Here is a 23,319-nt window from a genome sequence, read left to right as displayed (position 1 = left end):
CATAGTGAGCTGTGGCAGAGAATGCCCTCAGATGTCACTTCTTGCCTTCTATCTTGTTTGAGACAGGATGTCTTTTTGACCACTGCTGTATACGGCAGGACAGCTGAACCACAAGCTTCTAGAGATTCTCCTGTCTCCACTCCCTCATCTCACCCCTGAAGTTACAGATGCATGCTACTCTGCCTGGTTTCCTAGATCTAGGGATTCAAACTCAGGACCTCAAGCTTTCACAGTGTATGTTTTAGCATGGAGTCATCTCTTTAGCCTAAGTATTTATTTTTCACTCCTCTCTTTCCCTCACACCCTAAATGCAGTATTCTATGGATACTCTTATACTTTTCACTTAATACAATATTCCAGAAGCTTTTCCACATAAGGGCATCATATGTTGAGTGATCAGTCAGCACACCCCACTTATGACTATCAAACACAGGATTTGACTTTCTAGTCCTTTGTTTAGGACTCTGGCATCTAGGTGCATGAGGGTTAAAATTCTTTAATTTTCTTTTCTGGTATCACCCTTGCTAGGTTTTTATCATAGTTAATTCTCACAAAATTAGTGCAGTACTGTTTCCTTTTTTCCCATTGTCTAGAAATGAATGTAAAATTGGTACTTCCTCCTTAAGTGTTTAAAGGAATTCATAAAGGTTAAGCATTTGAGAACAGCTTTTGGGGGGCGGGGTCAGGCAGGGAAAGAGAGGGAGTTCATAAACCAGGAACTGAATCTTGAATAGACATGACTGTACCTTTTCTCTGTTTCTTCTTGTGTCATTTTAGATAAATGATCTAAACTGTTGGAATTTCAATGAAAAAAAAAAAAACCCAGAAAGGTTTTGCTAGAGGCCTGTGGAACTGGCTGTGCAGATATCTGGGAGGAAGGAGACCAGGGACAGGGTATAGCAGGTCCAAAGGCCCTGAGGCACGCCTTGAAGAGTGGTGATGGAGAAACAGGTAATGCCAGCAGGGTATGATGGGGGCAAGGTCTCCTACACAGATTGTTGTCTAGGCTTTGTTTCATACTTGGAGTGATGTAGTTTCCCCCAGAACAGTGTCATGATCTGCGTTTGTATTGGCTGGTTTTGTGTGTCAACTTGACACAAGCTAGAGTCATCAGAGAGGAAGGAGCCTCAGTTGAGGAAATGCCTCCATGAGATCCAGCTGTAAGGCATTTTCTCAATTAGTGATTGATGGGGGGAGGGCCCAGCCCATTATGGGTGGGGCCATCCCTGGCCTAGTGGTCCTGGGTTCTATAAGAAAGCAGGCTGAGCAAGCCATTGGGAACAAGTCAGTAAGCAGCACCCCTCCGTGGCCTCTGCATCAGCTCCTGCCTCTGGGTCCTGCCCTGTTTGAATTCCTGTCCTGATTTCCTTTAGTGATGGACAACACTACTGAAGTGTAAACCAAATAAACCCTTTCCTCCCCAACTTGCTTTTTGGTCATGGTGTTTCATTGCAGGAATATATAAACCTGTACTAAGACAAATTGGTACCAGCATAGTTGGGCATTGCTGTGACAGATCTGACCATGTTTTTGGGAGGATTGTGGAAGGGCTTTGGAACTTTGGGCTAGAAGAACCATTGAGTGTTAAGAGCTCAGTTCTTTAGTGCCTTGGAAGATAAGAATGTTAAGAGCCACGCAGAAGATGGAGATCTGGTTTGTGAAGTTGCAGAGGGAAGTTTAAAGACTCTATCGGGGCCATTTGTTACTTTGAATTAAGATTCTATGGTTCTGGTTAGCTGGGGCTGAAGAATCAGCTGTGATTAACAAGACACCAGAACTACTAGAAAGGGACTTTGTTTTACTGGGATACTTGATGTTGTTCTGCTGGAGTTAAGAAATTAGCATTTATTAAGAAGAGACCAGTAGGGGTTGGGGATTTAGCTCAGTGGTAGATCATTTGCCTAGCAAGCAAAAGACCCTGGGTTTGGTCCTTAGCTCAAAAAGAGAGAGAGAGAGAGAGAGAGAGAGAGAGAGAGAGAGAGAGAGAGAGAGAGAGAGAGCGAGCAGTATTGCTGAGATGAAATCTTCTGCAAAATGTTTCCTGAGAGCACAGAGAAGTTGTGTTCCAGAGGTGGCCAAGGTTATAACTTATGCTAGCAGCCAAACTTGGTAATGTGTAAGAGGTGGTACTGGTTTCGGAGGCATGAAGGGGTCATGGAGGGCAGCTGAGGCTTGGCACTGTGAGAGGCCAGGAGAGGCCATTGGTGGAGGTGCAGCCTCAGTGGTAGTTGAAGGTCCAGGACTGAAGGGGTCATGCAAAGGAGTTGAGGCTTGGCACCATGAAGAGAGCCTATGAGAGGCTATTGGTGAAAGTGCAGCCCAGTTGCTGCAGAAGACCCCAGAATTTTGGAGATGCCAGTACCATGGGAAGAGCACCAAGAACAGCAGCAGCAGTGAAGCCTGTCCAAGCTTAGAAGACAAGCTGCGTGTGCTGCAGAGGGCAGAGCTGGAGAAGTGACCCAAGCCATTTGGAGGAGCCCAGAAGATCGTGAGTGAATCCCAGATAGGACATTGAGTTATTTATACTAATGGAGTTTGATTTTGCTTGGTTCAGATTGGGACAGTGCCCTGGTTCTTCCCCCTTGAAGAAAGTAATCTAATTTTGATTTTTAAAGGAGTCCACAGATGAAAGACTTGAACTTTTAAAAAAGATTGGATATTTTAAAGACTAAAATTTTAATGTGTTTGAGTTTGTAAAGACTGTGGGACTTTCAAAATTATGATTTTAATGTGAGATCTTGGGGATGAATAAGAAAGGAAGGGTTGTGGCTTAATAGTGATGTGTTTGTGTGTCAAGTTGACAAGGGGTTAGTTGTACTGGCTGATTTTGTGTGTCAACTTGACACAAAGTAGAGTCATCAGAGAGGAAGGAGCCTCAGTTGAGCAAATGCCTCCATGAGATCCAACTTTAAGGCATTTTTCTCAATTAGTTATCAATGGGAGAGGGCCCAGCCTATTGTGGGTGGTGCCATCCCTGGGTTAGTAGTCCTGTGTTCTATAAGAAAGCAGGCTGAGCAAGCTATGTAGAGCAAGCCAGTAAGCAGCACCCCTCCATGGCCTCTGCATCAGCTCCTGCCTCCAGGATCCTGCCCTGTCCTGACTTCCTTCAATGATGAACAGTAATTCTGAAGTTTAAGCCAAATAAACCCTTTCCTCCCCAACTTGCTTTTTGGTCATGGAGTTTCATTGCAGGAACAGAAACCCTAACTAAGACAGTGTTATACCTCAAAGGCTTAACGCCTCTTCAGAACAGATGCTGGGTCAGAAAAAGACCAGGTTAGATGTCTCTTGGTTCAGGAAGGTGGTAAGAACTGGTTGTGTTGCAGAAGGGCTGTAAAGGCAGGGTCAATAGGATGCAGTGATGGGTTAGATGCTGACTGGGGCGGGGGCAAGAGAAAGGCCAGGATGGTGTTTGGGGTTTGGTTTGAACAATAACCACTGAGTTAAGAAATAGCAAATTTGGGGGAGTGCCTTAGTTTGCTTTCTGATGCCATGAAACAGCATCAAAAGTAACTTGGGAGGAAAGAGTTAATTTGATTTACGTGTCCTGATGGCAGTTCATCATGAAAAGAAGTCAGGGCAGGAACTCAAGCAGGAACTTGGAGGCAGGACCTGAAGCAGAGCCATAGAGGATTTCTGCTTACTGTCTTGCTCCTCACAATTTCCTCATCAGCCTGCTTTCTTATACACCAACACTACCTGCCTAGTGGTAGTATCGCCCACAGTGGTTTGGGCCTTCCCACATCAACCACCATTTAAAAAAAAATGCCTCTACAGTGTAGCGAGTCTTTTTCTGTCCTGGCAGCCAGCTCCCAAATAACAACACAGAGACTTCTTGCTAAGCTTAGGCTAAACTAGCTTGTATAACTTAAGCCATTTCTATTAATCTACGTGCTGCCATGTGGATTATGGCTTTTACCTCTCCTCCTGCATGTTCTGCTTCCTCTGTGTCCCTTTCTTCTTCCCAGAACTCTCTCTGTCCAGAAGTCCTGCCTAAACCTCCTGCCTAACTACTGGCTGTCCACCTCTTTATTAAACCTATCAGAAGGCACCTTGGCAAAGACACGTCTTCACATCTTCTGCAACACCACAGACTTGCCTATAGGCTAATAGCATGGAGGTAATTCCTCAGGTGAGATTCCCTCTTCCTGGATAAGTCTAGGTTTGTGTGAAGTTGTCAGAAGCCAACCAGCACAGCAATGAGTTTCAGAACTCAGTCTCAGGCTCAGAGCGAGGAGAGGCAGGTGGTGGGGTATGTGGAGGCCAGGCTGGGGCTGGGGCATTGGGCACACCTGGAGATGACCCTTGAAGCTGTGTGTAGTGCTGCTGTGTACAAAGAGGGAGTGTGAATTGAGAGGTCCAACCAATCCGTACTTGTGCTCAGAGCTACATAAGATCTCTCCAAGACCCCCAGGGGCCTCCACATGGCTGCCGTCAATGTATAGTGTCCAGTACTCTAGTAACCAGCCCCTCATAGCCTGTAGCCTGGATGATCATTCTTCCCTGGCCACTGAGCTTCAAAGGTGGCCCCACATCCTCTTCACCTCACAACCAAAGGGGATATGCAGAGAGTTATAGTTGGTCCCCTCTCCCCAATGGTGGCTGCACCCCCAGTCCTGCCCCACCTCTTCCCATTTCTCTCTGCAGAATCTGTGCCAAGGCCTTTATTTCCCCAACGGTGACAGGTGGGAAACTTGAATTCTCAGGGTTCCTATGCACAGTGGGACACTGTCCATCCTGCCAATGACAGTACACTTCCTTAGAGACAGTTTTTGCCTTCTGGCAGGGGCCCTAAAACCTTGGCGTGTTTTCATTCTCTCTGGTGCTTGACATCAGGGGGAGATTTAGCATGCACAAGAGCATGGTTGACTAGCTGAGACAAGTTCTTAGGATGTCATGTTTGACACAGAAGGGTTGTTTGGATGGGGCTTTTCCATATTGAGGTCCCACTAAGCATCGGGGAGACTGCAGGTCCTCTGCCCTCTGAATGCCTAATTCTCTTACAAGTAAGTCCTTGGACTCCTTGAGAGTGCTATGACCTTCCAGCAGGAAGATTCTTTGTCTGGGGTGAGGGTGGCCCCTCAGGCCTTGAACAGGAGCCCCAAGGCCATGATGAAGGTAAGTAGGGGCAGAGAACTTGGAAGTTGTTAACAGAGTAATGTGACCTTTCCATCTGAACATTGGAACCCTAGTATGATGGTATGAAGCAAGAGCTGGGGTCTTTGGAGAGGGTCATGGGAGTTGTGAGGGCTAATATTCAACTTGACAGATTCTAGAGTCACCTAGGAGACAAGCCTATGGCGTGCCTATAAGGGATTATCTGGATTAGGTTTTATCTCTGGGAGGAATGATCTAGATCTGGTTGACTGAAGAGGGGGCAGCACAACTCCTTGGGATGAGACCCTGGACTGAGTAAAAAGGAGAAGACGAGCCGAACACCACCATTCATCTCTCTCTGTTTCCTGAGGGTGGACACTTGCGATGAGCTATCTTAAGGTCCAGCTGCCATGCCGTCTCCACTGTGATAGATGGCATCCTTCCACCGTGAGCCAGAAAAAATGCTCCCTGCCTTAAGTGGATTTTGTCAAGTATTTTCTCATAGCAATGAACAGTGATTAAAAAGGGATGGAGCCCCACCCATGGATTAGTGGCCTTATCAGAGGAGACACTTCCACCATGCTGTCTCTCCACTGCTGAGGACTCATCAGGAAGGTAGTAGGCAAGCCACACAGTGGGTGCTCACTACACCCTGGATCTGCTAGAGCAGCGGTTCTCAACCTTGCTAATGCTTTGACCCTTCAGTACAGATCCTCATGTTGTGGTGACCATAAAATCACTTCCTTGCTACGTCATAACTGTAATTGCTACTGTTATGAATTGTAATGTAAGTATCTGATATTCAGGGTATCTGATATACAGGGTATCATGGTCCCTGTGAAAGGGTCATTTGACCCTCAATAAGGTTGTAGACCCACAGGCTGAGAACTACTGCACTAGAGTCTTCATCTTGGACTTCCTTGCCCCCAGACTGTGAGGAGTAAGTGCCTTTCCCTCTTTGGTGGCTAAAGAGTCTCTATATGGCCCCACCCATTCATCACCCAGTGTCATCCTGGGAAGCTGGACCCACTGTCTCCGAGCCTCTGTCAGGCCGACTGAAAACGGATTTCTGTGCTTCCCCAAACATGGTACCCTTTTGTTGCTTGACAGGGTAAGGAAAAGTTGGGGTGGGGTGGGGTAGAGACACTGACACAGGCCTGGAAGCCAGGGCCTGCCTCCAGGCTCACGCATTGCCCTGGGCTCTACCATCCCCGCCACCGCTTGGCCTCCAACTCCCCCTTGAGGTAGGTGGACTGCATTATCTCCTGGCTCTTTCCAGCTTAGAATTTCTGTTCCAAATCCATCCATCAAACACTGTTTTGAGGGCTTTGAAGGGAAACCTGGGTGTCGTTACATTATCTTCCACACCCACCTCACAAAGCTTTCAAGACTCCTGATTGACATGTCTAATGGGCAAGTTTTGGAATTAGCGGGGCCCTGTCTGTCTGTGAGCCACTTTTCATAAGGAGCTAACAGGTCACCTTTAAATCTCCCAGGTGTGCTTGCTCCTGGCGGTGGGATAGCACCAGAAGGGAAGCAGCTGCTAGACCAAGATGTCTCTGCAGCCTGGAAGTCCCTAGCTCTCTCCTGTGGGGTGTGGTCAGCTCAGGAGTGCGTGGTAAAGAAACTAGTCACACTTGGTCAATAGAGAAAACACAATGGTCCAGAAGGCAAAAGCTTAAACGTAGTTAGTGATGAAGCCTGGCCCTTCTCACTTTCCTTCACCCATGGCCTTGTCCCTAGTTGAGTTGTGAGGTCATTTACCCTTCCAGTTCACTCTGAGAATCCCAGCATACTCCTAGGGCAATACATAGGCACAGCTCTCTGATACGCACCTGCTTGCATACATTTCCCAGCTTCCTTTGCAGTTACATTGGGTCATGTGACTAGCTCTGGCCAATAGGCTGTGAGCACAGGAGCAAGGTGCCACTTCTGAGCGTAAGAGCTACTGTGACTTCCCTGACTCCTTCCTGTGTGTGGTGGTCCTGGAGTCCATCAGATGTGGCTAGCAGAGCAAGAGGGCTGTAGAAAGCCAAATTTCCCTGATGTAAGCCCGTTGGATATGGGGGTGGGGTGGGGGTGGGGGGTTGATTGTTCCAGCAGCACAGCCTGGCTCATCCTGACCAGCCGAGGTAGACAGGGTGAGGACCAGTGTCTGCCTCTGCTGGCTGTGCTCCCTTGGCAAGTTGCCCATCTTGGTTCCCCTATTGTGTAGGGGGACTCTGTTGGACTGACAGTGTGGGGCACTGGGGGAGCAGAAGTCACATGTGCAGCCAGTGCCCAGTGTCCTGTAGGGGGGCACAGTCCCTGTACCCTGCGCTGCACGCCTTGTGAAGGTCACAGTCTGACCCCTAAGCTATATCAGCCTGCTGTGTTTGATCAAAGCTGCAGCAGGTGGTGGCCGAGTGTGAACCCAGCACGGGTCAGAAATGTGAATTCTCTATTTGTTTGCTAGGGAGTCCACCAGCAATGGCTCCTGCCTTGGGTGGGCCCTGGGATGAGGCTGCCCAAGGACCAAGAGGTGTCCTTCGGTCCTTCTCCCTGCAGGAGCTGGGTTGGAGGGCCCTGTGCAGGAATGACAAATGGAAACGCTTCTCCGTCACAAGTAGGTCAGGTCTTAACCAAAGCCAGGGTGTGAACTCAGTGCTGCAAGGAAGCAGCCCTTCCAGCCTTGGAGCCCTAGCCGGTTCAGGCTCGACACCAGTGGTTCTCAACCTACGGGCTGCGACCCCTCAGGGGTCGCACATTAAACATTTACATTATGATTCATAGCAGTAGCAAAATTGCAGTCACGAAGTAGCAATGGAAATAACTTTATGGTTGTGTGGGGGGGTCACCGCAGCATGAGGAACTGTGTTAAAGGGTTGCAGTGTTAGGAAGATTGAGAAGCACTGCTCTCTCTCTACGATGAAAATGAAACCTGACCACACACATCAAGTTGACACCTCAGGGCTGCAAAGGTTCAGGGCTGAGTCTCTTGCTTTAGGATCAGCTTCACGTCGATGCTGGTTATGTGGTCAGAGGGAAGGTGTGATTTGAGGACCACAGTGAATATCCTTCAGCCCCAGTGTTTCCTGTACTGAACTCTTATTTAAACCAAATCCTGTGGCGGTAATTGAAGCCTGAACTAGGTGCAGGCGCTGTGTGGGAACCAGAGGCTGTGTGTTGTAGGGTTCCGGATGGGACATCAGAATAAGTCTGAATGGCTTGCGCCAGGATGTCTTCTGTCCAGCTGTTGTTGCTCTCGGGCATCTGGTGGGTCTTATCAACTGTTCTCTTTGCAGCTGCACCTCACCGGGTAAACTTCCTTCATGTCAGCCTGCTTTCCAAGACCTCTGGCCTCAGGCTGTAATCCCATGCAGATGAACTCCCATGTTAGGATGACAGTGTGGGATGGTGAGTGGGTAGATGTCTAATGCCTTTGAAGGTGTTCAGAGAGGCTTAACAAACGGGGGGACCCAGGTTGGGGCCCTGGTGGGACAGAAGAGGAGGAAGAGGAAGCCCGGAGCAAGCACAGGCATCCTTGCTCTCTGTTTCCAGGCTTCTGTGATGTGAGTGTCTCTGCTCACCGCATGCCCTCTTCTCCTCTTCTCATGATGGACTGAGGGAAGCCCGTGAAGCTCTGAACCACAGTGGGCTCTTTAAGGTCAGGTGTCTTGCGACAGCATCACGAGAGTGACAAGTGTAAGGACTTTAGGACTCTAACATATTTGGGTGGGGGAGGGCACAACTGAATCCCTGACAGAGTGTGACACACAGTGAATGACAAGACACCTGGAAGCAGAGAGCATAGTGGGAAATGGATGGGGGTGAATAGAAAAGAAGGCTTTATGTTCAAAATACGTCTATCCCTTCAAAAGCCGGTGTGCACTGTGCTGTGTGGGGAGGGCGGGGCTTTGCTTTGCTGAGGCCAGCCTGTTTGCTCTTCAGTGATGGTCACAAGGTACTTTCACTGGCCCCTCTTCCTTCCACACCCCTCCTTCTTTTCCTTCCTCCCTCCCTCCCTCCCCTCCCCTTCCTCCTTCCCCTCTCTTCCTCCTTCCCCCCTCCCCTCCCTCCCTGTTTGCTTGTTCATTGGCTGTACTGAGGCCAAGTCAAGTTCCGGTGAGATGGAGAAGACCATAGCATAGATCCTGTCCTCATAGTGCTCTGGGTCCTGTAGATACGTCAGTGAACAGGATGCATTGATCCCAGAAGCCGGCAAGTTTGGATCTAGAACTCCTGGATGGACCTTGGGAAGATGGGACAGAGGACGGTCTCAAATTTCCTGCCTGCTATTGTGCCTTTTGTTTTGTTCAAGTCGAGACCCAGGGTCTGAGGGATGTCTGGGCTTCTGGCTCTTGGTGGGCACTGCGGGGTGAGGATTTGCTCTACAGTCTTGTGGAAGTTGAGGACATGAGGGCCTCCGGAGAAGGCTCAGAGATGGGAGCAAAAGCTTCTCAGAGGTTTGGTGCAAGGCTTCCTGGAAGTTCAGGGGGAATGTCCTCTGCAGGAAGAACGGGAGCCATCCTGTAACCTTCCCCATTCCAGAAGGCTCTGTAGGGAATGCATAATTAGGCCCTCGGTAATTACCAGTTTGAATCTGCCTAGGACACTCAGGCTCCCACCCCCTAATTTACCTTATAAATTTATTCTGCTGAAAAAGTTGAAAATGTCAGTCTTCTGTGAGCACTGCATAAATGAATTATCTCCCCGGATGACAGAAGGTGGGAAGGAGGAGGAGGCCCGGGAGGACATTCCTCACTTTGCGTGTCTGCACGTCTCTACCCTGAGCTCTGCCCGGCAGCGAGCCCAATGAGGCTGCTTTCTGTGCAGGAAGAGGGCAAGGCCACCAGGCTCTGCCACTGTCCCCAGAGGGCATCTAAATCAGCCAGCTTGGACCCTCTGAGGACAGCTTTGGGGACATTTCCTACTGGGTGTTAATAAATGTTTATCCATCTCGGGTGGTGAAAAGTCCCTGTGTAGAACTAGGACAGGAAAGGGGGCTGTTTCTTAGGACAGGTCCCATCCAACCAAGTCCTGCAGATCCCTCCGTACCAGGGCGGTCTCACTAGGGGATGGACAGCAACCGTACTGGATCTCAAGGTCACATTCCCTTGTTTCGCAGAACAGTCACCGGTGCCTGATTCTTGGATGAAGAACTGTTGCGTAAGACTATAGACATGTATATTGAAGCCTGGACATGGTGGCACATGCCTCTGACTCCAACACCAGAGAAGTTGAGGCCGGAGGATTGGAAACTTGAGGCCAACCCAGGCTATATAAAAAGGTCTTGTCCTAAAAAGAAAGAAAACAAAAGACGAAAGGAAACATGTAGACTTAAAACTTCAGGATCTCGGCAGCTGGCCAGGATGATCAAGTTGTTTCAGAAGTTCCTCTTATCCTGTGATCCTAGCAAAAGGGTGGGTGTCATTTTCAAATCTCTACCTAGTCTTTCCCCGCTCCAATAGTAGTCTGCTCCTCCTCCTCCTCCTCCCCCTCCTCCTCCTCCTCCTCTCTCTCTCTCTCTCTCTCTCTCTCTCTCTCTCTCTCTCTCTCTCTCCCTCTCCCCCTCTCCCTCTCCCTCTCCCTCTCCCTCTTCCCCCTCTCTGAACCAAATGGTTCAGCTGCTGCAAATTGACATTTTTAATTTTGGGAGCTGAATTATAAAAACCACAAATGCAGCCTGTTGCGAACTTGGTGACCAAGAGAAAATGAATAATGGTGACTGGCCCTCTGAGAGGACACCCACTAGCCACAGAGACACTCTTCTGCCACTGTCCATGAGTATGGTTTTCCTAGTTTGCAGATGTATTTGGTCTTTTATATTAAGACCTAGATGGCTCAGACTTTGGTGTGCCAGCATGTGTCAGTCACAGACAGAGGCGAGTAGGTGGAGCCTGAGCAGTTGGCTTTAAGCAGCTCAGCCTAAGTGACAGATGAGGCAGTTGGAGGTATAGACGTAGATGTTTTCTCTGCATATTCTTGACCTTCAGCCTGGCCTATAGCACTGAGCAGATGTGGATGGCTTGTACATGCACCCTTCAAAATTCATATTGATTCTCCTTTCTTATTATGTGACATTAAGAAGTAGGAGGGGATTGAATCAAGGGGCTCCATCATCACAAATGGTTAGTCCCTTAAAAAGAGACTGGGAGAACCCTTCTCTTTGCCTTGGACCGTACGAGATGTAATACTGGTCTTCTCTGGCAGACATAGCACCATCCTAGAAATCCTAACTGGCCTTTGACCTTCGACTTTTACCCCCCAGAGCTGTGAGAAGTGCATTTCCATTCTATATAAATTGCTATAGCAACACAGATGGACCATGACAAGCCACTTTATTAATATTACCTGAATATATTCACAGGGTCTGGTGAAAATTTCTCCTTTTGAATGAAAATGTTGAGGTATGTGCCATGGGTTGAAATGAATGTGATTTCCTGTAAAACTGAACATTGGACATTGACCTCTATGGTATTATCTGTAATTTGCTAAATGCCTACACTGTGCTGTGTCCTGTACTGGGGACTTTCTGTGTGGTTACCTGAGGAACTCCTGACTGAGGCTGGGGCCTGACACAAGAGGACCTGGATGCTTAGGAGGCCAGCTGTTTGCCCCCGGGGCACCTAGTTTATGGCAGATGCAGTATGGACTTGAACCTAGGTCTGTGAGGATATGGGCACCATGTTGGTGCCCACCCTGCACACTTTACAAAATTCCTGGAAGAACAAACTCAATCGAAGAGGCAAAAGGACTTTACATGCTTTTAAACTCTGTTCCAGTATCAGGAGATTGCGGGACTGAAAGTTCACCATCAGAACCTTCCCCTGGGCCCCATGTACTCCGAGTCCATTTATTCCCTTGGTTCTGTGCTGTCTGAGACGATGTCTCAGACACTTCCATCTTTCACTCCTCACCACTTTCTCTCTGTTGCTTGTTTGTCTGGCCGAGGTCATGACTTTACCACCCACGAGCCCTGCCTATCTCTTCCGTTAAGCAGGTGTCCTTGCTTGGTTCATGGTTTACCTTGAACCTCCTTCATGCCCTGATCCATCGTGGACTTCTTGGCATCCCTATTCCAGTCCCAGGTCTAGTGACGTCTCTGGTACCCTCTTCTCAATTGGTGGATGGTTGGAATGGGCTGGGTGGAGGACAGAGTCATGATTTTGTGGAGACAGGCCTAGGGGACTGGAATTCTGTCTCTGGGAGACTGACTTTAGCCTGATGGTCTATCTCTTCCTAGAACGAGCTAATACAAACCCCCTGATAAACATATTTGCATGGAGTATCTCTGTGACCCCGGAAGCCTGGAGAGGATTTCAGTGGGGAACTCGGTAATGGGGACACTCTGCCACAAGTACATTTTGGGAGCTGCAATGTTCCCAGTCTAGATAACTGTCATTGTCTTTTGTTTGATGTCATTGAACTGATGTCCTGAGTTTAGGTTTGTTTGACCTAGAAACCTGGGTATTAGCTGGTAAGCAGAATTGCCATCTCAGTCACAGAGGGCTTCTTAAAGTTTGTCCAAAGAGAAGCCGCAGGGTACCTACCTATAATGGGACTGCTGGATGGCAGAGGCCAGGACTGTCCGCTCACAGGTGTGCTGAGGCTGGGGGTCAAAGAGACTCTAAATCAGAGATGATTGTGTATTTCCCCATATCACTCAGCAAGTGGGCACCTTTTCTGAGCCCATGCCTGCCCATCTACATCCTGGGGGTAGAGAGGGAGGGCAAGGTTTGCAGGCTAGGAAGCATCTCTCATTCCAGGCAGTAAGGAGCCCTTGGGGCTGGTAGGAGGGGAGTGCCTACAGGTCTGCCCATCACTTCTCAAGTCCAACTTTAGACCTAGCCTCTATTTTTCACTTAGTAGAAGCTCTTGATGGGCGCCGTGGTGGTGGCGGAGGCTAATTGCACGGAGCCTGGAGCTAATGCAGATGCTGTAATTCCTGTCACCTTCTCACAGCTCAGTAGGAGCTTCTGATGAATAACATGTGGCGTTCAGAGGCTGAGCACATCAGTCGCATGCGTCGCTGGCAGAGGTCTGGCAGGGCACCAGAGCAGTGGGGGAGCACAGTGCCACCTTGCCAAGTCTTTAATTAAAAGAGGAAATATGTCAGAACCTACTCGGCCACTGTCCAACCTAACAGGTCTTCCCTAGTGTCAGTGAACATTGCTGTTAAAAGACTTGATGTAGGGCTAGAGAGATGGCTCAGTGGTTAAGATTATTTGCTTCTCTTGAAGAGGACTCAGTTTCAGTTCCCAGCACCCAAATGGGGCTCACAATCATCCATGACTCCAGTTCTAGGGGATCCAGTGCTCTTTTTCTGACCTTTGCAGGCCCCTGCTATGTACATGGTGTACATACATATGTGCAGGCAAAACATCCATATGCACAAAATAATAAATACATCTACCTTATTTATTTATTTTTTTAAAAAGGACTTTGATGGGAGTCAGCCATTCCCCTGAGCCTGCTCCCTGAGGGAGGAGAGAGACTATCGGAACATGCTAGGGCTGAGAAATGGTCACCTGGGAAAGGTCTTTCAGTCTTGGGGGGTCTCCCTGCAGGTCCCCCATGGCAGCCTGGGGATCTTGCCTTTCTGCATCTCTTGCTTGGGAACAGTAACCTTCAGAGATCAGGAAGAGCCTGGGATTCAGACAACTCAATAAAGTCACAATAAAACATCCAAAGCCTTCTATTCTCCCTCACTTCTTTAACTCAATTTATTTTTCATTTTGTGGACAGAGATTTAGTCTGGGTATTAGTTTATGATTTTTACTGAAGGAATTACTCAACACACACACATATAAAAAGGAAATATTATTTTTATCATTCATTTTGTGCCATGTATACCATAGGAGGAGAAAACAGAGTGAAATCACTTCAGTACTGCTGTTTTTCATTACAAAGTTATTACATATAGAAATTACTCCAAATTATCTGAAATGAATGGAAATTATGAGGTTTAAATTCCCCAGGTTACTGCAGGCACAGCTCTGGAAATTTATTTTGTCATCTTGCTGAACATAATTGCTACAACAAAATTTCTTCCATTTTACAACTGCGGTATAACTTATTTATACCGCTGTAGCAGTAATTTTACATCAATAAGTTGCATGGGAAGGAATACACAGGTGGTAATTGAAAACAATAATTTGTGCCGAGGTCCAGGTGGGATGGTTGGCTCAGAAAAAAAAAAAAAAAAAAAAAAAAAGGCTCCAGTTTCTGTCGGCAACAGCTTTGTGTCACCACGGCCTCGTCTCATCCCTTTAGTCAACGTGGGTCGAGCCATCCCAACGCCTTCCATCAATGTTCTCTGGGGCTGGGGTTGTGAGTCACATTTGCCGTCTTAGCCTCTTGGCTGGTGCACACCATTCTGAAAACCGGGGCCGCAGAGCCCCCGGGGGCAGGTCCCGCATGGCCTCTTTGCTCGCTCCTGCCCTCTTCCTCAGCTTTCCAACTTGCCTCTGGGTTGGGTGCATTTAGGTACCCGGAGCTAATTAAGGTGTGTGATAGATTTCAATTGGAGTGTGAGTTCTTGCCAGAAACATTGACAATTCGATCCCCCAAGCACGGCGCACAGTGTTAAATCCACTAATGCTTTATACATTACTGTCTTCCTTCCCAGCCGGAATGTGTGGTCTGGGTACAATACCGAACCAGTCCCCAAACAGGCGTCCCCACTCTTCTGTTCTCTAATTGTCCCTGTTAAGCAGATAGAAATAATGAAGCTGCAGATGCCTGTGCCGAATCCCAGCAGCTGACGAAGCCACCGTCTACATCTGGGGGTCCAAATGCAGATTTTAACAGTTGACCATAAATCTGCCCTGTTTAGACTCCAAATCGTCAGGGTGAGCTGGACACAGGCCGGAAATGGGCTCCTCCGCTCCTCTAAATGCTCCCTGAGAGACTCGTGGGAGACCGCAAGCACAAGGCGGGGGGCTTTGTTGCAGGTTTAGATGGGGAATATTATCATCACATCTATATTTTAGAAGCCATTGTTGTTTCAAAGATCCCGAAGGCTTAAGATCACAGTGAAATCATTTTTTTTAAAGACCCAGATTAAACTAATATCAGAATGTACGGCAACTCAGCGTCTTAGTTCCCTTGGGCGGCATTCATCGTCTTTTGTTGTGGTAAATTGTCTGCCTTGTAAATGGTACCCAAAATGCATCTTCAAGCCAACGTACATTTTTGCTTTATTTTATATTATATTTACTTTCTCTCTCTCTCTCTCTCTCTCTCTCTCTCTCTCTCTCTCTCTCTCTCTCTCTCTCTCTCTCTTTTGATGCAGAGTTTCAGGCAGTCCAGGCTGGCCTTGAACGTGCTATGTGCCTGAGGATGACCTTGAACACCTGATCCTCCTGCCTCTACCTCTCAACAATGCATGTTTAATATGGAACATCTCAAAACTTCTATGCACCATAGAGATGCTGCCACCCCACAACCCCCAGGAACTGTTTGTTAGTGGGTTTGCAGTCCCAACCTTTGCCTCTCCAACAGGGGGAAAGCCAGCTACATATTTCCTAGGATGCAAGCTATCTTTGTTGAATTCACTCGAAAGCATGTGTGTGGCTGTTTCTAAAACGACGGAACGACAGATGAGCCCCCCTTTTGCTTTTGCAGCTCTGGAAGGCATCACTGAAGCAAGGTGTTGGCTGGCTTTTTCTTTTTCTTTCTTTTTTTTTTTTGATAAGCGCCCCCTTGCAGTGTTCTCATTAGCTGAGGCTTGCGCCTTTCGGGAGGGGATGCTAGCCTGACTCATGCTTCTGGTTCCTTCTCCTTTCTTCTCGAAGCCCTCCTTCCCCCTCACTTCCTCTGTAGTGCATCACAGCGCGCAGATAGGAGTTTGCACATCCTGGGCCTTGGGGGTGGGGGCAGCTCTCAATTGAATCAAACTTGTCTACAACTCCAACTTAACATTTCCCGAAACTTCCTCCTTCTCATACTGCTTAAGGATACAAACTAATTAATCCTCACAGCCTCATCAAACCCTTGTTGGGAAGGTGATTCTTACAAATGCTTCCATCCCCAGCCCTCCCCATCTCCTATCACCAAGCCACCTCCGTGTCGCCCCAGTCCTCAGCTACAGCCTGACAGCCAGAGTCGGAACTGAAAATTCCCTTCTGAATCCTGGTGTCTCCCCCAAAGGAACCATTTTCACTCTTCTGAGCCTCCCCACACCCTTGTCTCTGCTCTAAATAGGGCAGGTTGCTTGGTCACCAGACCACTGAACTCAGGCTCCTGGGTGGGCACCACGTGTGAACGTGTCTGAAATGGGAAATCTTCAGGGAAACGGTCCCCTCTGCATTTTTAAGTCACACCAGACACACAGAAGACCAAGGGAATGAGCAGAGAGATTCTTTGCATGCTGCACACATGGAGATGTAAGTACCCACCACTCTGACCCCTGTCTGTGAGAGAGGCGAGGACACAGGCTTGCTGGTGTCTCTCCCAACAGGGTGATGGCTCCCCTACCCTATGTGAATTGATGACTCAACTGAGGAATTAAAATTAGCAAGGCAAGAAAATTCCAAACGAGGTGAGAAAGCCGTGGAAATAGTTCCAGATCCTCTAGTACTGAGCCATTCAATATCACTTTTGATGACAGGGCCAGAGTTAGGAACATTCAATGTGGGTGTCAGTCTTTTTCACATACAGGGAGCTGGGAGCTGGGCAAGGTTTTTTTTTTTTTTAATTAAAAATATTTTTAAAGGAAAATAAAACATGAATCAGGAGCAGTGAAACCGGCTTAAATCTTCTAGGCTGAAGACTTAAAGAAAGCAGTCAGGAATGCCTCTGTGTGTGTGTGTGTGTGTGTGTGTGTGTGTGTGTGTGTGTGTGTGTGTGTCCTGGCGTCTATTTAAACCTATTTCAAGCAGTTGAATGATTGTCGAAAATCTACTACGGTACCGAGCCCGAGTCTTACTCGAAGGAAAAGAAAACATAGAAAAGAAAAGGAAAAGAAGATACAGTGTCTCGTATTTTAACAGAAGCCTGGATCTTACATTGGACATGTACAAAGAACAGACCGAAGAAGGCTGAGAGGCAAGTTTTGGGGTCCTGTTTAGCCTTTAGGTACCGAGGCCTAGACCCTCGGTGATCCAGCAAAGCCTTTCCGGCACCCAGGAAGGACATGTGATAATTCTAGGCAGTATGCAAGAAGGCTTCCCCGGCCCCTCCTGTCCACCAGGGAGTCTGAGTCTGATCTATGAAGGGTCTCTCAGTGCTGGAGAGAAGGCTGAGCCTGCAGAGGCCTTTGCTGAGAAGCCTGAGGGCCTGACTTGGACCCCAGGGGGCCCCCACATAACGGTGGGGGGAGAAAACCGACTCTACAAACCACATACGCGTCTCCTACACGATAACTTAAAATGGTTCTAAATTAGCAGGAAAGACATCAAGACCACCTTGGGAGCCTTCCTAATGTGTATAGGACTTGCTTAGGGTTTCCGCAGCCAGTTCTCAAAAAGAAGGTGTGGGTGCTCTCCTTAGAGCGTTTATTGACTTTTTCGAGTCTTCACAGTCAATAAGGTTTAAAACCCCGGGGGAACAGAAAGCAGCAGGCATGGCTTACTTCGGAGTTTGCCCCACACTTGTGAAAATGAGAAGATTCGCCTTCTCTTTGCATGGATTTTTTATTTTATTTTATTTTTAAGCACCAGAAACGAAACCCAAAGTAATTTGGTAAGCTGTGTTGTTGGGCCCTCAGACAGCTCCAAAGTTATCTGTCTACATCTCAGAGGGAGGATCCCTGTTAAGGAGAAAAATAACAAAAACAAATGAAATGTCAGTTTTCTTCCTGCAAGGACTCCAGGACTTCCCATTTCCCCTGACACTTCTAGATCTAGATCTTTCCAAATTTTCGTAAAGACATAAGATGAAATGTAACAGCTCAGAAGGCAAAGACAACATTGCACACTCTTCCACGGGCCCCAGTCTGTGCCCAAGGATTGAGAATCCTTCAAGGAATTTTAAGCAAAAAGCCTTTTTCTGGGTGGGGTGGGGTGGAGCGGTCCGACCAGTCCGCCCCCACTCTGTGGCATGTTACCCAAGGCACACACAGGGGGTTAGAACCCTACACAAGTTAATAAAAATGCACTTTGATTCGGCGAAATGAATTTTAATTTCTGAAGATTTCCTCTGTAAAGAACGATTCCCCTATCCTTAAAGGGATGGAGGCTGTGGGGGATTCGCTCTGGGAATGGAGTGTGAAGCCGAGGAAGAAATAGGGAAATATTTGGGACTTCAAAAAGCGTTGTGACATTCCTATTTATATTCTTTCTTTCTCATTTGTTTCTGATTAAGTTCTGTGTCAAGGGCAAAGCACATAGTAGGCCTCTAGCAAGTACAGGAGAAATGATGTTAGCGTTTTATGCAAGGGGTTCAGGCCCACGTTTGTACCTTTTCTCTTCCGGTTAGTCATTTGTGCTGCATGTGGTGTGTGTGTGTGTGTGTGTGTGTGTGTGTGTGTGTGTGTGTGTGTGTGTGTGTGTGTGTGTTGGGGAGTCAGGGGAGTGACCTTTATACTAAACAAGGTTTCGTAGAGGGGTAGCTCTGTCTGAGGGGGTTTCGGATACATCTGCCTGACCTGGGGTCCTGAGCAAAGGCCGGGTCTGACCGAGCGCAGAGAGAGCAGAGAGAGCGTACCCCGGAGCCAGTAGCCTAAGCAAGGCAGGGTCGAGCGAGAGGTCAAGGTCGGCCGAGAGGCGGCTATTGATCTGGCTGGGAACGCGAGACACGGAGCGCAGGAAGACTAAAGGGGGAGCTGTGAGACCAGACATTAACAGCTTTCAGCGCAAATGATGCCGTGCCAGACGGGCAGAGGGAAAAGGAGGAGACTGGAGTGGCAGCTGGGATCGCTCGCTGCCTGCTCCCGGCCGCCTCCTGGGAGAGGAGGAGGCGCAGGCCCGGGCAGGGAGGCCTCTTGTCGGCGGCCGCGAGGTGGAGCGCGCGGCAGCGACAGCTCGGGCCCTGCACCCGGCCATCAGTGCGCGCGCCTTCCCGCCGTCGGGGTAGCGCGCAGTCCGGGAGGACGTGCTCGGGGTCAGTCCCGGCTGTTCAGCCGCTTCCCGCTGCACCTTTCCGGGTCCCCATCCGTGCTCAAGTAGGCAGCTGATTCCGGGGCCCCATGCTCCCTGTTTCCTAAGCGAGCTCTTCCTCCTCTCTCGTCCTGGGCCTCTGGCTCGGTCCGGTTTCCTTGTAGCCATCTCCCCCAGAAGGTGAGGGCCACGTGTTTGAATTTCGCGCCCAAGGTGGCAGGCTGCAGCTGGCGCGCCGCTGTGTTTTAAGTCCATACCTGCCCCCGATGTGCTGTGTGCCTTTGGGCAAAGTCCTAACCCTCTCTGGCCTTTTTTCCCATCTGCGGGCCTACAAAAAAGAAGGCTAATTGATCTTTCACTTTAAAACAGGGGTGTGCGAGTAAGGCCAGTTTATGGATTTCTTGGGAGGTTTATTAAAGGGTGGGTGTGGGCTACTCCCCCCCACCCCCTACTCTGGCCACTTTCCTGGAAATATTTTTTTTTCGGTAGGGCGGGATGGGTTGAGAGGAGACGCTTCCAGACTTTGACCACGTGGAGGGGTGCATGTGTGTGTGGTGGTGGGCAGCTGCACGCGGCCTGCCCGGCCCGCCGAAGGAGGTGCAAATCCGCCCCCACCCAGCATCTCCTCGGCTCATCTTCGCGTCGGTCCGTGGACCCTGCAGCCCACGGTGCTGGAAACTGCAAGCTGGGGCACATTGTACAGTGATTATTTTGGGTGAAGTGGGAAGGGAAGAGAGATCCTTCTGTCCTTGCTCCTAGCACTACGTGCTTCGTTGGTGCTATGGCCCCACCCATGGCTTTCAGGATGAACAAAAGCCCAGGTGCCCCCTGAGGAACAGGCCCCGGGAGAGGAGGCTCGCCTGGAGGCCTTGCAGCCTCGCCAATCCCTGGGCTGAAGCTGGGGCGCCGGGCCTGGGGTGGGGTGAGGCCGGTGCAGCCAGGCTCACCGCAAAGCCCAGCCCCAGCCAGGCCCCGACCCGCCCTGGCCGCCGGGGAAGGGAGAGGGGTCCAGCCGCCTGGCGCGCCCAGCGCGGGAGGCCAGGTTATCCAGTAGACCCAGCTGGTCTCCTGGAGGAGAGCGCCAGAGGGGGCGGTGCATTCGGGGACTGCAGCCTGGCCTTGTCCCCGGGCCACGGGCAGGCCCCCACAACTCCCCTTGTCCTCGCCGGCTGGAGATCAAACGGCTGACAAGGCGGCTCTGTCCTTCCCGGTCGGACAAGCAATTTCAAGTCCAATCCCGGGCGGTGGAGGAGGGGGGCGACTTCCAGGTTGCAGAGATTTTACGGAGGGAATTGGGGGGCGCCTCGCCGAGTCACCCTCCTGCAGAGAGCTGGCCACGCCCACTTCTGGATCTGTGTGTCGGAGTCTTCTCCCACGTGGAGTACCCCTGCCCCTCTAGCGCGTGCTCCCCAAGGAGACTAGGGTGTGGGGGCGGGGCAATGCTTGACCCCTAGAAGTTAATGGGGCCCAGAAAGGCGAAGATCTCTTCTGGAATGGGATTCAAACAAAATGGGCCCCCCACTGTGCACTTTTAGTATCTTTTATTTTGTTCTCTAAGAGGACCAAATCCCCACGGTTTATATGGAGATACTTTTTGGAAGTTTCTACAAAACGTCCCCCCCCCCCCGCCCCCTAATAAGTAAAGCCTATTGTAACTACTTTTCCAGGGAAGTGAAGCAATGGTATATATTTCCCCAGTACACTCACACCCCCCTCCATTTCCAGCCCCCCTTCCTGAGTCGGTGGGTTTGGACTTGCTTGGACTCAGTGTACCTCAGTGATTCAAACAGCACCCCGCCCCCTTTCTCAAGGGGGTCCTGCTCCCGAGGGAGGGAGAGTGTGTGTGTGGGGGGGACAACGACTTTATTTTATTTACTTTCCCTCCCTCCGCTTTTGCGCAGCCGGTGCTCAGGGATAAGACAAGCTCACAAAAACAGCAGTTTGCACGTGTGGCCGGCCTGGGTTGCGGGTGTGCGCACTGGCGAGTGTGTGTGAGTGCGCGCGCGCGTGTCTCGGTGTGTGCTTTCTTGTTCTCTTACAGGGTACAATGTTAAAAAGCCACCGCTAGTCGCCCCCAGTGCTCCGACTCTCTGGGTCTTTTTGTCTCTAGAGCAGATTAAACGTCACGTCCGCACTTGAACTTGAATTTTATCCCATTGTACAGAGGCAGCCCCAGCCACAGAGAGACCGAGAGCTCCCGGAGAACCTGGACTCCGCCATCTTCACGTTGCAATCTATAGCTCCCGTCCACGCCCGCACCGACCCGGGCACACTGGGCGAGCCGCCCCGCAGCCCCGCTCCCCCTGGGCCCGCGGCGCCCGGCAGCGCTGGGGAGCGCGCGCGGGGACCCGCAGCCCCTCCGGCCGGCGCCAGCCTGCCAGGTGACCCGGGAAGGAGCCGCTCCCGGAGTCCCCCAGAGCCTCGGAGGGGTCAGCCTCCGAGAAAGAAAAAAGCAGGCAGCGCGCAGAAAACCCAGAAAGAGCCGAACCAAGGCAGTTTTTCATTGCTTTTGGGCTTTTGAGGGGGCGGGGTGAGGGGTTACGAGACAAGTCCCCAAGTTTTCTTTGCTTTTTTTTTCCCTTCTTTTTTGAAATTTGTTTGCATTTTCCTCCCCCCTCCCTTTGGGTGGAAGTGCGCGTTCCACCTACCAGACCCCGAAAGAAAAGTGTCAGAGGCCGGTGCAAAACCCGGCGTAACTTCAAGAAGACATTTACAAGTCTAAGAGGCCAAGCACTTTGAAGAAGTGTGAGAGATATTTTTCCTCCAAAAGAATATATTTTTAAAGAAACCAGCCAACCCGCGGCGAGCAACAGCAGTTTTATCATTTATTTTTGCCTTTTCTATTTTAGACCAAGCCATCTTCCTGGCTTTTTCTTTTTTCAAAAACAAAAACAAAAACACAGCCCAGAAGAAAGAGCAAAATAAAGACGAAGAAGAAGAAGAGGAGGAGGAGGAGGAAGCGAGGAAGGGCAGAGGCACCAACCCGGGCAGAGGAGGAGGCGCGGCGGCGGCGGCGGCTCGGACCCCCTCCCCGGCCCGCATCTGTGCAGCTCTCCGGGCGATGCCAGAATAGATGCCGGGGCAATGTCCCGCCGCAAACAGGGCAACCCGCAGCACTTGTCCCAGAGGGAGCTCATCACGCGTAAGTGTTTGCGGCGCGTGTGAAGGGCCGGCGGCCGGGGCTTCGGTCGCCCGGGGCTGGGGACACCAAACCGGACGCAGCGGCCGGGCGTGGGGCCCTGGGAAAGTTTTTCTGCAGCCGGGGGCAGCCGCTGCGGGCTCCGGGCCGAGGAGGGGGCACGCGGGTTTGCAGGCGGCTATGCGCGCCGAGCCGGGCTGGACGCTCGGCCCTCCAAGCGGCGTGTGTGGCGGCGGCGGCGCTGGTGGCGGGGTTTGGAGAGGAGGGGGAGGGGGCCGAGGAGCGGAGGGGGAGGGGGAGCCGGGAAAAGTTGGCGAGCGCGTGGGTCCGCGCTCGGAGGAGCGGGCGGACCGAGCCCCGAGTGCGCCCCGGACCCGGGGACCCGCAGGGCGAGGGGGTGGCCGCGGGCTCCCGGTGCCCGGTCTCTGCGCCCCGCCAGGCAGGGCGCCGGCCGCGCTGGTGCTAGGATTCCGAAGCCGCCGTCCCCTCCCCTCCTCTCGCTATTTGCAAAAGAATCCAGCTGCGCAGCTGTTTGCTGGGCTGGAGCACCCCCTCCCCATTTCCCCACCTCCGTCTCCTGGGACGGTCTTGTCTTCTTCCCCCCCAACTCCAAAAAAAAAAAAAAAAAAAAAAAAAAGGTGTGGGGGGGAGGATTTGGGTTGGTGAAAAAAAAATCCCCGCCACGAGTTAAAAAAAAAAAAAGATTGTCAGGAGTGGGAAAAGAGGGATGCGCTTATAACAGTAAAAATGAAGAGAAAAAAAAGGAAGGGGAGAAAAATACCTATCAACCTCTTATCCATCTCTCTATCTCAATATCTTTCATCTTCCCCATCTAAATAAACAAGGCAGGTCGCGGTGCAAATCCGCCGGATTTCAAGCCAGTGGCTGGGCTCGCGAAGTCAGGCAGCAGGGCAGACACGCAGCAGCTTCCAACGCCCCAGCTGGGTTCATTTAGAAAAGAAAACGCCAGCGCGAGCCGCGCAGGTACGCAGTTCTCCGGGAGCCCGCCGGGTCCCCGCGCTGGCACCAGCGAGGTCGGCTTGCAGAGCTCCGGGCCGGCCT

The 23,319-nt window shown here is 50.4% G+C and overlaps 1 protein-coding gene and 1 long non-coding RNA gene across 8 annotated transcripts in view; both read left to right on the top strand.

Moving 5' to 3' along the window:
* The first annotated feature begins 7,048 nt into the window (after positions 1-7,048).
* On the top strand, positions 7,049-14,185 carry LOC128110917 (uncharacterized). The gene is made up of 3 exons (XR_008218382.1): positions 7,049-7,144; positions 8,382-8,493; positions 10,205-14,185. It is a non-coding gene; the product is annotated as an uncharacterized LOC128110917 (long non-coding RNA).
* A 7,067-nt stretch (positions 14,186-21,252) lies between these two features.
* The window catches only part of Bcl11b (BCL11 transcription factor B), a 91,571-nt gene continuing 89,504 nt past the window's right edge, over positions 21,253-23,319 (top strand). For 2 of the 7 annotated variants that reach the window (XM_052738926.1, XM_052738924.1), the window contains exon 1: positions 21,257-22,260. In XM_052738926.1, coding sequence (XP_052594886.1) covers positions 22,203-22,260 — 58 coding nt within the window. In that variant the 5' untranslated portion in view covers positions 21,257-22,202. Of the gene's footprint in view, positions 22,261-22,995; positions 23,242-23,319 lie in introns of those variants that run through there. The other 5 variants (XM_052738918.1, XM_052738916.1, XM_052738913.1 and 2 more) reach the window with 4 other exon arrangements.

Source organism: Peromyscus californicus, unplaced genomic scaffold (assembly GCF_007827085.1).
Source record: "Peromyscus californicus insignis strain IS unplaced genomic scaffold, ASM782708v3 Scaffold_15__1_contigs__length_86483966, whole genome shotgun sequence".
NCBI classification, from domain to species: Eukaryota; Metazoa; Chordata; class Mammalia; order Rodentia; family Cricetidae; genus Peromyscus; species Peromyscus californicus.
Note: the sequence above shows the minus strand (reverse complement) of the source record. Positions and strands in the feature narration are given on the sequence as shown.